This window comes from Bos grunniens, chromosome 7 (assembly GCF_055505025.1).
Source record: "Bos grunniens cultivar Pamir isolate PY7600 chromosome 7, Bosgru_T2T1.0, whole genome shotgun sequence".
NCBI lineage: Eukaryota > Metazoa > Chordata > Mammalia > Artiodactyla > Bovidae > Bos > Bos grunniens.
In genome coordinates, this window is record NC_141171.1 from 80,462,396 (window position 1) to 80,478,718 (window position 16,323).

A 16,323-nucleotide genomic window follows, 5' to 3' on the forward strand; every position below is an offset into this window, starting at 1 on the left:
TGAAGTGCTAATCTAGGATCTCTGGGGTCTGTTCCAGAAACCACTCAGATCGAGGATCCCCGGGTACAGTGGCGGCGGGAGCAGGAGCACATGCTGAAGGATTACCTGGTGGTGGCCCAGGAGGCCCTGAGTGCACAAAAGGAAATCTACCAGGTGAAGCAGCAGCGCTTAGAGCTTGCACAGCAGGAGTATCAGCAGCTGCATGCCGTCTGGGAGCACAAGCTTGGCTCCCAGGTCAGCTGTGAGTACCTCCCACCACCAGTACCCCCACCAACATGACCTCAAGGAAGAGGAAATGGCCACACTGACTCCTGCATGTATTGCTTCTCGATGCTTCTCAGATCTACCTGTGTTCTTTCCTCTCCACTCCTTGCAAAAACCACCACCCTTTTCCTGCTCCTGCTTGTGCTTTGCTATGATTCATCTGCCATTTTCATTCCATTTCCTTTCATTCATTTTTCATCTCAGAATGCCAGTTGACTTACCTATCTCCTTATTTGAAGCCCTTTAGTGGCTGGGAGAAGCAGGGGTAGTTTTTGGTTAATGTACAGAGTTTCAGTTTGGAAAGATGAAGACGTTTTGGAGGTGGATGGTGTTGATGGCTGCACAACAGTGTAAATGTATATACGGCCTCTGAAATGTATATTTTGAAATGGTTAAACTGGTAAATTTTATGTTATATGTATTTTTTTGCATCACTCTTTCCATACACAGCCCCATGTGATCAGACTCCTGCCAGCCACTCCCACCTCCACGGATGCTCCCAGTCACTAGGGTCTAGATGTACTAAGCACACCCATTCTGCTTCCCTAGCCTGCCCTACACCTTTCTACCTCGGGGTCTCTGTCCTTGCTGCTCCCCTGCCTAGAAAGATTTTCTATTGATCCATTTGCACAGCTGGCTCTTTCTCACCCTTCCAGTCATCTCCTCTGAGAGGCTTGCTTCTGACAACTCCATCCTCAGATGCCCTTCCCCAGCATTAGCCTCTGTAATGGCTGTTTATTTTGTTCATAGCACTATCACAGTACATCTGCTTATACATCTGTTGGTATTTCCTAGTGGAGGAAATTTCCCATTTCCCTTGTTCACCCTCATGTCTGCAGGAGGGGAACAGGCACCCCAGTCCCTTCATTCTCAGTGTAGGGAAATACCAGATCCATAGCTCTCAAAGAGCCCATTGACCTTTTCTGATGTTTTGGGGTTTTGGGGTTTTTTTTTTTTTTTTGGTCTTCTGCCACTATTTTTAATAGCTAATCCTTTTCTATGTTTACTGAGTGCTTACTAAATGCTCATCTACGGTCTGAATATGTTATTTCAGTTAATTCTCATAACAGTTCTGTGGGGAAGCACAATTAATATCTTCCTGTAACAGATGAAAAATCTGCAGCTTAGAGAAGACTGATAGCATACCCAGGGTCTTACAGCTGGTAAGAGGTGATAAGTTACAAACACAATCCTCTCCCCCAACATCTGCAGTTTGGGCCAAGGGGCTAGCTTCTAAGATGGTGTCAGGGTTTCCATGCCTTGGCTGGGTAATCAAACATTCCCCCTGTGTGAAGCCCCCACTTTGAGAAATTTGGTCTGGGAGGAGGACAGTGAGTAGGTTACTCAGTGTCCCAGCCCTGCCCTTTTCCTTGGCAACTCAGGGAAAAACCCAGAATCTCAGATTACAGAAAAGAACTGCATTATACTCATTAGCTGTTTCTAGGTCAAATAATGTCCTAGAGACCATCATGAGGGTTTTAGCACTTAATCTGTCTTAATCAGCTGGGACTGCCATAACAAATTACCACAGACCAGGTGGCTTTAACCACAGACACTTATTTTCCCACAGTTGTGGAGGCTGGAATCCTGAGATCAGGGTGTCAGTACAGTTGAGTTCTGGTGGGACCCTCTCCCTGTCTTCTCACTGTGTCTTCACATGGCAGAGAGAGAAGAGAAAACAACAAGCTCTGTGGTGTCTCTTATAAGGTCACTAATCCCATCATAAGGGCCCTATCCCTATAACCTCATCTAACCCTAATTACCTCCCAAAGGCCTCCTTCTCCAAATACTATTACAATAGGGGTTAGGACTTCAATATATGAATTTCTGGGGAACACAATTCAGTCCAAGTCCATAGCATTATTCTTACCAGAGCCCTGGAGGGAGATATTAATATCCCTAGTGAAATTCAGATTCAAAGAGATAATTTTTTTTCTTTCTGTAGTCTGAAACAGTGACATAGTGTATAAAAAAACAAACCTTCCTATTTTGGAGGTCAGGATGTATACAAGGACCCCAAGTATCACACCCTGAATAACTTACTATCTTTGGGGGGTAAAATGTATTTTTTATGTTGAAGAGCTGCAGCCACCGCCACCTTACACAGGGGTTAAATTAGCATCACCAATAATGAGACAGACTGACATTATATACTTTCTGATGCGATGCAATAAAAAAACATCACCGAGGATTCTTGACAAAAAACGTTTACTCTCAATTGAATCATGAAGAAACAACCAGACAGATCCATACTGCACAGTATCCTACAAGATAATTACCCAACACACTTACAAAAAATAGTGCAGTGAAAAAAAAACGGAAAGAGGGGCAATGTTCTAGATTACAAAATGAAAAAAGTCTAAGGAGGCATAAACCCAGTGAAGTGTTTGCACCTTGACTAGACCATGGATGGAGGGGAAAGCAGCCATAAAGATATTCTCAGGCAATTGGAAGATTTTCTTAAGTATAATAATGACTTTGTAACTGTGTAGGAGAATGTCCTGTTCCTAAGACATTCATGTGACATCATGTCTGCAACTTAATTCCAAAAAAATCCGGGGCGGCGGGGTGGGGGGTGGTGCGGGTATGGTAAATGAAAAAACTATGATGTCAGTCTAAGTGAGATCAATGACTCATTGATGGTTTTGGATGTGGGATGGGTTTTTCCCAATAATCATTTATTGAGGGCTTTTATGATCCAGGCAGTCATCCTACTGAGAGAATAAGAGTGGAGGGTGGGATAGACAGAACAGATGTGGGGAAATGCTAAAAGTTGGTAGATCTAGGTGAAGGATCTATCAATATTCATCACATTATGCTTTCAAATTTCCAGTAGATACAAAGGTTTCAAAATAAAAATTTAGGGTGGGGAAAAGAGCCAAGTGGCAGCAGTGACACATTCTTAGTGGGAGCTGTCCTGTGTGTTGTGGATATTTAACAGCATTCCTGGTCTCTGCCTATAGTATCTCCCACCCAGAGTTGTGATAACCAAAAATGAGTGTAGACACTGCCCCAGGGTGGGCTAAGTTGCCCCCAGCCAGAAACCACTGGTCTAGGTAAACCACTTAGCACAATTCCCTTAGAATGTATTAAAAGCTCAATAAGTATTCTCCTGATAAGAAATACATCACATAATCTTTTGAGAATGTGGACTCTGTGGCTGGACTGCTGGGGTCCAGTCCAGGATATGCAACTTCCTAGCTGTTCAACTTTGTACAAGTGATGCTGCTTCTCTCTGCATGAAGTTTTTCATCTGTAAAATTGACAGGGACTTCCCTGTGGTTAAGACTCTGTGCTTCCAATGCAGAGGGCAGGAGTTTGATCCCTGGTTAGGAAACTAAGATCCCACATGCTGTGTGGTGTGGCCAAAAATAAGTATAAAACTGACATAATAATAGTGTTACCTTCCACCGGTGTGTTACGGGATTTGTACTTGGAATACTAGTTATCACATTCTTAAGCTCACGATAGATAATATTAATATTTATTTGATATTATTAATTCATTGGCATTGAAATGACCAAGATTTTAAACCAATCCCTGGAACCAGTAAGAATAAACAATTCCTTATAGAAAGTAATTGAGGCAGTCCTGTCGTATGACTTCAGTGCTACTACTGAGTGCTCCATCAGGTTCAAAGACACCATCATTTTGAATGTTAAAGAAGAAATCAATAGATAGCTAGTGGGAAGCTTCTGTATAGCATGGGAAGCTCAGCCCTGTGACCTGTGATGACCTAGAGGGGTGGGATATGGGGGTGGGAGGGAGGCTCAAGAGAGAGGAGATATATGTATCTTATAGCTGATTCACATTGTTGTACAGCAGAAACTAACACAACATTGTAAAGCAATTATCCTCCAATTAAAAATTTTAAAAAGAATCATCTCAGATCACTAGTTCTAAGATATAAATCAGCAAGGGATGGGGGCATCCCTCAGCCCAAGCATCCTAGTGAAACAGGCATGACCCAAGGCTCCTCATGACTTTCTTAGGGTTTGACAAACCAGGTTTGCCTTCCAAGTCAAGCTCTCTGGCATGTTGATAGACCGGTGAGGTCACATGCCTCCCTCTAACTCAGATGGCCTGTCAGGGCTTGTGAGAGTTTTGTCACCTGGCCTTGGCTGCTGTAGGGCTTGGCTACAGGTGGGGCTCTGCCTTGGGGAAGGAGGCTTTGTTGTCATCACTGGTACAGTCTCTCACCCCATGGGGAATGAGAAGAGAACTCTCATTTAACATGCATCTATCGAATTTCTGCAGGGTGATATGCTGGCCACTGTACATATGTTGTATCAAATAACCTTGCTACACACACACAATCCTACAAGATACTGTTGTTCCCATTTTACAGATAAGAAAACTGAGGCCCGGAGAGGGAAAGTAGCTTCCCCAAAGTCACACTGTTAAAAAGTGGCAGAACTAGTTTTTATACCCATAAGCATCTGACTTCAAAACCAATTCTCTTGATTTAACCCAAGTCAGCCAGTCAAATTCTAAGGTTTGAGGGCTACACTGGGGTTCTTCCATCCTCTGAAAGATGAGAGCTCAGGAGAGCTGGGTTCTTTGGGACCTCACCATGCTCCTTCCTCCTCCAGACCTTGGTTTCCCATTTGGAAAATCAGTTACTGGGCGCCTTGCTGCTAAAAATGCCAGTTGAACCACCTACGTGCTTTCACTCATTCTTGAAACTAAGAAAATGTCAGATAAGAGATTTTTAAGGCATACATGCACAAGGACAGGGAGACTTGGAGGAAAAGGCAGCAATAAAATGTGGAGACTTAAAGGCGGAAGGACAGATAGCAGCCTATTTGACAGACCAGAGAAAGGAGGAATTGGGCTGACAGAAAAAGCAGGCCTCTGGTCTACCTGGAGCATGTGCAAAAGCGTCAGGAATTGGAGGCAGTGGCTGTCTCTGTGGAATGGGAATGAAGTTAGGAGGCCCTCAAAGAAGACCAGAGAAAAGTTGTTTCTGAGACACAGACCACCAGATCTCTTCCCCAAATCAGTGAGACCCAGGCCAGTGCCTATCTCCAAACTGATGAAAAAGGAGGTTTATTTTTACGAGAGAATAAAACAGAGTCTCTGGACCACAGGATACCAGGCAAATTCAAAACTGAGGTGCACCATACTGAAAACATGGTATTCAAGTGAACATGAACTTGAGGATTGAGACCCCAGCCGGCATGTACCACCTGACTCCCAGAAGAGTACCAGGCTATTGCCTGCCAGGCTGGACAGTAGAAGAATCTGGGGAATCTGAGTCTCTTTTTTTCAGAGAAAAGAGATATAAACGGAAAAGATGAGATTTCCCTAGTGGCCCAATGGCTCAGGATCTACCTGCCAATGCAGAGGACATGGGTTCGATTCCTGGTCCGGGAAGATCCCACATGGCGGGGAGCAGCTAAACCCGTGTGCCACCACTAGAGAAGCCCGCGAGCCCTAGAGTCTGTTCTGCAGCAAGAGAAACCACCGCAATGAAAAGCCCGAGCACCACAACCAGAGAGTAGCCCCTGCTTGCTGCAGCCAGAGAAAAGCCCACACAGCAGCAAAGACCCAGCACAGCCACAAATAAGTACATCAGTAACATTAAAAATAGAGAGAAAAGATGTAAAAACACCGACAGCAAGGATTCTTGGATGAAACAGTCCAGATAAATCACATATACCACACAACCCACAGTGAATCGTGTAACCCATCTCCAACAAACTCTGCTCCAGCCAGCTTTTTGGGTCCCCGGTTTAAGTGTGAGCAGACAGCTGAGTTTCTGGACATCTACGGGAAGCCTCTTACATGAACAGTAGAGATGAAACAAACACCTGGCCGCGGGGAGGCCTTGTAGGAAATGGAGAGTGTGCGTGGAGAAGAAAACATGGAGCAAAGCTCACAACTGTGAAAGTGAAACAGGATGCTGCATTTTATAAATAGGAGCGTTCAGAGAGCACAGAAGAGCCTTTGGAAATTGAACTACGGTAGTAGAAATGAAAAACCCACAGGAAGCCTGGAAGGTAAAACTGAGGAAGTTTTCTAAAAAGCAGAACAAAAATACAATGAGATGGAAAAATAGCATCAGGCCAAGAACTCTATCCGAGTAATGAAAGCTCCAGATAGAGCAGAAGAAACAGAGAAGCATCAGTGACATAATTTAGAAAAATTTCCCAGAACTGATAGAGGAGATTGAAAGCGCTCAGTGAGCACCCAACACAGAGGATAAAAGTTAACTCACACCAAAGACATATCATTGTGCCACTTCAAACACGGGGAACGATTCGAGATTCTAAAAGCTTTCAGAGAGGAAAAACTAGGTCACACAAAAATGATCAGGACTCAGAATAGCTCCTGGCTTCTCAGTAGTAACACTGGAAATGTAAAAGACAATGGAGCAATGCCTTCAAACATTTAAGGAAAATAACTTCTACCCCAGAATTCTATATCCAGCAAAACTACCTTTAAATCATGGATGTTATTGCTGTTGTTCAGTTGCTAAGTCACGTCTGACTCTACACGCACGTTTTCCAAAAGTGTTATTTCCTTCATGCTTCCTTTCTCAGGAAGTTCCTGGAAGTGATATTCTACCAAAATGAGGAGGTAGTCACAGGGGGAAGACATGGAATTTAGGAAGGAGGAGAGACAGAGGCAGTGGGGGTGAGGGTGGGGGGAGTCCCAGGATGCCAGCCATGCAGGGAGAATACAGACACACACCCAGCGAGGCAGAGCCCAAGAAGGGAACTCAGGGAGAGGAGACTTAGATAAGTGGCCAAGTGTGAGGTTGCTCAGTGATAAATGTGTGGAGAGTAAGCACACCTAGAAATGATAATTATTAACTTTAAGAAAAACCACCCCAAAAATGTGCTGGAAAGAAAAAGTAGGCAAAGTTGGCTACATGCCTTGGTCCTGAATAGCATTTACAGAGTAAGAGTAATACAGACACTGAAGGTGTCTCTGGCCAGAGTTATCTGTAAGGAAGATGAGGAGCTGAGAGGGGGGTGCCCTGTGTGGGGTAGCGGTTGGGAAAGGGAGTGAGTCTAACACTCCATCCTCCAGAGAGAAATGAATACATGATGCCTAAAACAGAAAAAAAAATCAAGAAACAGTGATGCTTGCATATCATCAGACACACAGGGTCGGATGCCCAAGAAACTGGCTGAACCCATTGAAATGGTTCCTTTTTTGCTAGTAAGATTAGCGGATTGGGAAATGCTCTTTTTTAATAGCAAATCTGGGATGTATAAAATATGTGGAATTTTATATAGACTGTTAGAGTGTTCATACATAACTTGAATAAAAACTAAAAAATTAAAAACTAGAAAAAGATGTCATCTTAAAGGCAATCTATACGGTCCTGTTTGAATATGAGATTATTTTGTTGTGAGTCACTGAGGGGACCTGGATACAGAAAGGAAGTTCATGACCTGTTTCTTGGGAGTGCTGGTCAGTTGAGTGTGTTTCTTTTGTGAAAGTCCACCAAGCTGCACACATATGATTTGTGTGCTTTTCCATTCCTATATGTACTTTTTTACTTCAACAAAAAGATTGCTTAAAAAATAACAAGCCACATCCTATTTCTGCAGCTTTGGACAGAAACAGTACATGTCACAGTGATTCTTCAGAGAGGGTGATGATTCCAGCCCCTGGTGGCCCCGTTGGCAGAGAGTCTCATCCTTCTTGGGTTCTCCCTTGAGGGTTTCTGAGTGTTCCCATGGAAGAACTCCTGCCTTCCACAATCTGCCCTGGTAGCACTGGTCCCCACAGCCACCCTCTCCTTGCTAGGGTCAGGACTTGCCATGTTTCATGGGCTCTCCCAGGCTGCTACCACGCTCCCCTTAACACTTCCCCCAGTGAAGGCCAAGCCCGCAGCATGGGTGAACAGGGTACTTGCAGGATCGGGTGCTCACAGAACAGGCACACTTCTTTTTCGGTGTATCTTATTTCCTCACTGATGACTCTCATCTTTGCACCATGTTTTCACTAACCATCTGTGGGTAACAAAGATCGTCAATGACCTTAAAATTTTGTCCGGAAGTGCCTATCTGGGCAGTTGCCTAAGTCAGTGCTTCCAACTTTGTATCCAACCAGGTCTGTCCTCTGAAACTCCCAGTTCCAGCAGAGTTGAAGGAGTTAGAGCACAGGAAGTGAAAGCTTCAAACTAGAAACAAAACACGTATCCCTGTTCCATGCTCAAAACAAGGGCTGTGAGGTCCTTCCTATCCAGGTGTTCCTGCTACTCATCTCTTCTGAGAAAGCCCAGCCTTAGTCACCATCACCATCATTCCAAACTCAGCAGAGGTGAAATGCTGCCCATGGTGCAGGACATCTTGTCAGTTTCTACGCAGAACAATTTTATTTCCCAGACTCCCCAGTGTTCCATTTTAACTTTCCTAAAGCATAATCGGGGGTTTCCCCCGTGGTAGAGTGGTAAAGAATCCACCTGCCAATGCAGGAGATGCAAGAGGTGTGGTTTTGTTCCCTGGGTCAGGAAGATCCCCTGGAGAATGAAATGGCAACCCACTCCAGTGTTCTTGCCTGGGAAATCCCACAGACAGAGACATCTGGTGGGCTTCAGTCCATGCGGTCACGAAGAGTTGGATGCGACTGAGCACACACACTGCACAAGCATAATCAAAAGGTCCCCCCTGGTGGTTCAGATAGTAAAGAATCTTCCACAGGTTCAATCCTGGTTCTGGGAAGATCCGCTGGAGAAGGGAATGGCAACCCACTCCAATATCCTTGCCTAGGAAATCCTGTAGACCGAGGAGCCTGGCAGGCTACAGTCAATGGGGCCACAAAAGAGTAGGACATGATTTAGCAACTAAACAATGGCAGCAAATCAAAAGGTCCACTCCAGTATTTAAACCAGGTCCACAGAGCAGAGCAGCAGCCCCTTCATGATTGTTCCTTCTACCTCCATACACGGAAAATTGCCCACAATCTCCAAATAAGCCTCTTTAGCCTCAGAAAAATCCAGGTGCCAGCAAGTGATGTTAAACAGAAAGGGGAGGTGATAAAATTGCTCAGACCATAAGATTAAGGACTCAGGAGAACGCTTCTCTGGCCTCTCTGGCCTTTTCCTGAACAGTGCCTGTCCCTTTTCCTGAACAGTGGGGTTGTGTTTAAAGACACCATGAATCGTACACAGGGCCCATTTTCCTCTTCAGATCAGCAGGTAGGAAGCTCAGAGCCAGGTCTGTGGCAGCGGCGGGTCAGAAATGGGACCTCATGGCATGCAGTGAGCCCAGCTTCACGCCACTGGCTTCCTCACTCTCGCTGTACGTTTATTTCATTTTCCTTCCTTTTAGATGGATCACTCTGTGTCCATTTTTGTAAGCCTTAAAATCCTTTATCAAGACACAAAGAAATTCTATTTTTAAAATGCACTAAGATTACAGCTGCAGGCATACCTCGTTTTATTGCACTTCACAGAGATTGTGGATTTTACAAATTGAAGGTTTGTGGCAACCTGGTGTTGTGAGATGATGGTTAGCTTTCTGTAGCAATAAAGTATTTTTTTTTATTAAAGTATGTACATTTTTTAAGGCATAATGCTATTGCACATTTCATAGATTGCAATACTGTAAACAAAGCTTTTATAGGCACTGGGAAACAAAAAAATTCTTGTTGTTTTGATAATCCCTTTATTATGGGAGTCTGGAACCAAACCCACAATATCTCTGAGGTATACAACTTCTGATTAGAAAATTATGTTTGTGTTAGAAGTTGTAGAAAAGATAGAAAAATACAAAGATGAAAATTAATTTTATTCAGCATCCAAATCTCTAAATATAATCTTTCTTGTCTCCTTCCACATATGTGTGTGTGTGTGTGTTACCTCTGTATATTTTCAAACTTATTCTTTCTTTGTAGTTTTTCGTAAATTACTATTTTTTATTTAACAGTAAGTTTTGGGCATCTCCTGAGTATTTAGTATCCTTCTACACCATCGTTTATTTGGTTGTTTTTTGCCATGCGCATAGCATGCAGAATCTTCTTCTTCAAAACTGCACCCGCCGCAATGGAAGTGCAGAGTCTTCACCACGTGGACCACCACGGAAGTCCCCACACCACCGTTTTAAATCACTTACGTTGTACAGTCCTCATTTTATACGTATACCCTATTTATTTAACAAATTCCCCTTTGTTGGGCATTTAGGTTGTTTGCTAATAGTCATTCCTTTCTGGGTTTATCTAGATGGCCAAATAAGCCAACTTGACCAAAATATGTTTCATCTACAGAATTCCTTTTTCTCTTTTTGCAGTGGTCTCTGGCTCGTCATCCAGCTCTAAGTATGACCCTGAGATTCTGAAAGCTGAAATTGCCACAGCAAAATCCCGGGTAGGTCCTCTCTGCTTATGCTGTTGATGGGGGTCCCTGAGGCAGCTCTGGGCTACTAGCCTACCCACAAGACCAGAGTAGATGCTTCAGCCAGGCAGTGGCAGCTGGTGCTGACTAACAAGACCCTACGTAACAACAGCAGGAGTTGTAGTAGCCCTCGTTTTCCTGATAGCAGCTACCCTTTCACAGGCAATCACTCTAACCAGGTGTAGTGCTAAATGCTCCATGAGTAATACCTCATGCCCTCGCGATAGCCCTGTGAAGTAGCCACTGTCACCATCTGCACTTTAAAGATGAGCCGACAGAGGCTTGGCAGGATTAAGTAACTTGCTCAAGGTCACAGTGGACTCAGGCTTACCCCAAATTTCTTCATGGAAGGTGCTCTCTTCCTAGCCACTGCTTGTTCTGCATTATCGTATTTAATTACTTCCTGATTACCTTAGGGGACAGATAGTTTTATTCCCCCTTTACTGATGTGGAGACTGACTGAAGACCAGCACTTAAATGACCTGCTCAAGGTGAAGTCAGTGCTGTGAACATGGGTTTACTACAAATTCAGATGCCTGTGAGAAAATGTGAAAGGGGAGAAGCGGCTGGAGATGAGGCAGCAGGGACTGTGTAGCCTAGAAGGGTATTCTTGTCTAAAGGATAGTAGGATTTTAGCTCTGTGCTCTTGTGCCCATGCTGGAACGTGGGCTCCGCATTGGCACATCTTCAAGTATTTTCATAAAAGAACTGTGTATCTAGGCCTAGTATACGAAACAGCTCAATATTTAATTATTAGCAACTAATTTTTTAAAATTTTTATTTATTTGTTTTTGGCTGTGCTGGTCTGCGTGGGCTTCCCTGTAGTCACAGCGAACGGGGCTACACTTCAGTGGTGCTGCACGGGCTTCTTAATTATGGGGGCTGCTCTTGCTGCAGGGCATGGGGTCTAGGGCGAACGGGCTTCGGTTACTGTGGCATGAGGGCTCAGTAGTTGTACTTCCCAGGCTCTAGAGCACAGGCTCGATAGTTGTGGTATACGGGCTTCGTTGTTCCCTGTGTCTCCTGGCTTTGGCAGGTGGACACTTTACCACTGAGCCACCAGGGATGCCCATCAGCAACTAATTTTTAAAAATTTAGTAAGACTGCAAGCCAAAGCATTTCTGCAGGCTGAAGCTGGCTCCCTGGCCAGGGCTGCACATTAAGTTACTACGTTGCCTCTCGCCTCCCTGCACTACACTAGTGAATTCAGTACCTGCTTTAAGTAATGCCCAGCCCAGGAAATTGCCATTATCTTCATCTGTCAGAAACAGGAAGGGGAGGCTCACAGAGGCAACAACATGGCTTGAAAGAAGCCAGCCAGGCATGAGAGAGGCCAGCCAGCTAGTCAGGGGGAAGGCCAGACTCTAGCCCAGGTCAGCCAGGTCCTGTCGACTTCCTGTTTCTGCAGAGCAAGGGCTGGCTAAGAATGACCTACAGGACCACTGGACTGGGAGGCCGACCCCAGCAATATCAGTGAGGGGATGTGTCATTATGCAGGGGCAGTTGGGGGCTCTGGGTTAATATCCACCTCTGACTCTCCGTGTGGTCTTCTGCCATCCAGGTTAACAAGCTGAAGAGAGAGATGGTTCACCTGCAACAGGAGCTACAGTTCAAAGAGCGCGGCTTTCAGACACTGAAGAAGTAAGTCCGCGTCGTGGTGCAGGGTATGGGGATTACCCTCATCTGTGCTCTCCTCCCATCCTCTCTGTCCCCCTCTCCTTCATTCTCATTCCACCCTCCTTGAAACGAGGCTTTCTAATCGTTCAGTTCCAGTTCTATTCTACTGAAGCCCATTCCCCAAGCTTGAGGTTTAGGAAGAGCAAAGGGAACTCATTTCCGATTCAGGTTCTCACGGTCCTCTGAATTCCAGAAGTCATTAAAGTCTGTTCCATTCAGTTGAGTTTTGCCAGCCACAGAAATGAGTATCGGTAGGCATGTCTGGGCACCTGACTCCTCCCCTCCTGTAGATGGGGGAGAATCTGATACGCACATGGAAAAAACCAGCTCTTTCCATGGCCCCCCAAAGTGAACAATGACCCTGGCTTGTACGCTGCCAGAAGAAACAAGGATCCCTTCCCCAACAAACGGATTTCTAGAAGAGTGGGCTCCATGCCATGCACACTGTACTTTGCAGGTGGCTGAAGAAATTTCCAGAACTTTGACCAAATGTAGTTTTCACTTTTAGAAGCTGACGTGCAGCCACGAACATGCAGCTCTCTTGTTTCCTCAGAGAAGACGTGCTCCTTGTCACTTCTATGATTATACTAGCAGAGATTTATTAAGCAGGTAGTCCATGCCAGGGAGCACTTCCAGTGTTTCTGTCTGGGTGACCCCTCATGACAACTCTGTAAGGAATGTGCTTTTAGCTGATTCCTTTGTATAGATGGAGAAACTGAAGCACCTAGTCCATGTTCCTGAGTGTCAGCTTATTGTTGTTATTAAACCACTCATATCACTGAGACTTGTGCCTTGAGTCATGTTCAGTACGTGTGATGAGCTCATGGGACAGTCATTACAGAGGTGCCTCATAGCCCTCCTGGAAGCTCCAAAGAGGACGGTCGGTAGATGTCTCTGTTCTAAGGACTGTCTGCTTAGATTCCCAGTGAGGTCACCTGTACACAGACAGCATCTTCTCTAGACACTGCTGTCTCACTCTCCCTGACTGTACCTTCTCCTCATTCTCCAGACCTCAAACCACCTCACTACTCTTGGCCACAGCCCCAAGCCTTTGGGTGTTTATCTCCAAGTCCTATGAATCGAGGGGAGTTGTTCAGTTCAGTTGAGTCACTCAGTCGTGTCTGACTCTGCGACCCCATGGACTACAGCACACCAGGCCTTCCTGTCCATCACAAACCCCCAGAGTTTACTCAAACTCATGTCCATTGAGTCGGTGATGCCCTCCAACCATCTCATCCTCTGTCGTCCCCTTCTCCTCTTATCCTCCATCTTTCACAGCATCAAGGCCTTTTCAAATGAGTCAGCTCTTTGCATCAGGTGGCCAAAGTATTGGAGTTTCAGCTTCAACATCAGTCCTTCCAATGAACACTCAGGACTGGTTGGATCTGAGTGTTTAGGATGGACTGGTTGGATCTCCTTGCAGTCCAAGGGACTCTCAAGAGTCTTCTCCAACACCACAGTTCAAAAGCATCTGTCCTTCGGCACTCAGCTTTCTTTATGGTCCAACTCTGGAGGGGAGTTGACCAGTGGGGCTGGTGGATTCCTGTTCACACGCCCCACTCTTCAGACCCTGATTGTCCAGGTGGGCCACCAGGATATAAGGAAACATGGCTCTATGTTGTAGATTGCCTAGAGTGCCTTTTTGTGTTATGTGTCATGGCTTTGTGTTTATATAGATATATATTGTTTAGGTGTGTATCTATACATATGCCGGTCCTGCCTCTCAAGCCAGTTTCTAGTCTCATCAGGACAAGGGGCTGCACTTTATGCTCCTTGGTAGTCTCCAGCAGTGCCAAGGGCAGCCAGGGGCAGGAATGTGAGTTCAGAAAATTCCTGTAAAGCAAATGGCTTCATGAGTCTTCCAAGGTAGTGGCGCAGGTTCTGAGCACATAGTTTAAGGGCTACTCACTCTCAGAGCAGAGGTCCTCCCCCTTCCTCTTCCTTCCTCCCCTCCCCCCTTCCTCCAATGTCTGCCCCGCCACTTCCCCACCACCACCACTCCCCTCCCCCAACTCCTAGGTGCTCTGGAACTTCTGGTTAAAACACTTGCCATTATTCTCTGAGCCACCACAAACCTGTTTTACCACTCTGTCACCCTGTAGCAGCATTGATCATTCTTGTTGCTTGGTAAGCTGATGCTGAAACCCCAAAGACAAGACTCCTTTTCTCCCCCTCCCTCAGCCTACCCACCCCCACCCCTTTGATATCAGGCCCAGATAAGGCCTCTCAGGGCTCCCGGGCCGGAAGCCACCCCCGTGTTCCCTGTGGAGGAAGGTTTCTGCTCTAATGCGCACCTTGGCAGAGAGGGTTAGGAATGTCGCTGCCAGGGCCGGATGGCCTGGGTTCAAATCTTAGTTCCCAGGGAACATGAAAAAGTGTTTTGCTTCATCCCCTTGAGCTTCTGTTTCTTTATCTGAAAAATAGGATATTGTAAACATTGAATTGGAAAATCCGTGTCAAGCGCATGACTGTACCTGGCACGTAGGGAAAACCTGGTGAGCTGAAGGGGGTGGTGACCTCTAGATAGTTGGCTGTTTGGACTTGGGAAGGAACTCACATGAACTGTGCCTTCGCCTTGGGCACCAGTCACCTCCTTCCATCGTCTCTACTCGAGCAGCTTTTATTCTGCTTCCCTTTATAGGCCAGGGTACTTGATGGGGCTGCAAATAGCCCCGACCTCGAGAGTGTCAGAGCTAGACCTGGGACTCTTGGGTTTTGAAACTCATGTCCTTATACCTGCCTTCCTGGCATCATCCCAGATAAACCCCTCAGACCCGGAAAACATCAGGCCCCTTTCCCTCTCCCAAGGGACTGCCATTCAGTGTCCACTGGGGAATTGTCCAGTCACTTCTTAGCATCCTGTCTTTGTGGAACCTGGAGGAAGCTAAAACTCATTTGGTTCGTGGTCAGCAAGGGGTTTCCCAGGTGGCATTAGTGGTAAAGAACCCACCTGCCAATGCAGGAGACACAAGGGACATGGATTCAGTCCCTGGGTCAGGAAGATCCCCTGGAGGAGGGCATGGCAACCCACTCCAGGATTCTCACCTGGAGAATCCCATGGCCAGAGGAGCCTGGTGGGCTACAATTCATGGTGTCACAGAGTCAGACATGACTGAAGTGACTTAGCACACACACATGGTCAGAAAACCCAATTTTAAAAGAAAGAAAGGTTGCTGAGGATGGAAGCAGACCTCTCAGAAAAGACTGAAAAGAAAAATCAGGACCAAAGCCAGGGGTTTGGCCCTGTCAGCTGCCTTGAGCCCCTGTAAATAAGGAAGACTAGGCATACCAACCCTGGGGCTGGTGGGCAAGACAGCATCTCTCTGCTGGTCCCCAGAGCCACCCTGCCCAGTGAGAGTTGGCTGGACAAGACCCAGAGGAGCTGGCTACCACCAGAGCCTTTGCCCTGCTTCTCTGTGGCTGCCGGGTATGACTGTCTCAAGAGCTTAGAGAAGGACAGCCGTGTAATTTGGAAATCCTAAAACACACGTCTCCCGCTCCCCACCCCTCCCAGCACACACACACCCTCTCCTTCCCACCAACCACGCAACTTTTCTTTCCCTTTAAAAAAAAAAGGATTCATTCACTGAGTACATAATGGTAACCCTTTGTTCCGCTCCCCCTACTCCCCAGTCCCTGAGAGTCCGAGTTCCTCTCTGGAGCCAAATTCCAGAGCCTGGGTTGCTAAAGCCCCTGAGAGCAGTCAGGTAGAAGCCATGTGAGGCGCCCGAGGCCCTGAAGACAGACCACTTCTGTCTCTTCCTGCTGAGGATTCAAAGCCACCCTCACCCGGTTGGCAGGGGACAGCTGGGCACAGCCCCCTGCCCAGAGCCCCCAGCCAGGTTCAGACAATACAGCATTTCCCCTGACCCCCTTTCCATTTGGGACAGGGCCACCTCTGGCCCCAGGACATTCAGCTCTAGGGGGAGCCTTCTCTCCACCAAGCATGTTGGTCAGGCCTCTGCTGGGAAAGCTCCCTGTAGACGAAGTTTTCAAACTCGATCTGAGCTGACCTGGCAGGCTCACCCAGG

At 46.3% G+C, this 16,323-nt stretch overlaps 1 protein-coding gene across 3 annotated transcripts in view; it reads left to right on the forward strand.

The window, feature by feature from the left end:
* WWC1 (WW and C2 domain containing 1) overlaps positions 1 to 16,323 on the forward strand; it is a 157,498-nt gene that overhangs the window by 86,015 nt on the left and 55,160 nt on the right. For all 3 annotated transcript variants that reach the window (XM_086412786.1, XM_086412787.1, XM_086412785.1), the window contains 3 exons: positions 38 to 241; positions 10,512 to 10,588; positions 12,177 to 12,256. In XM_086412786.1, coding sequence (XP_086268912.1) covers positions 38 to 241; positions 10,512 to 10,588; positions 12,177 to 12,256 — 361 coding nt within the window. The remainder of the gene's footprint in view (positions 1 to 37; positions 242 to 10,511; positions 10,589 to 12,176; positions 12,257 to 16,323) is intronic.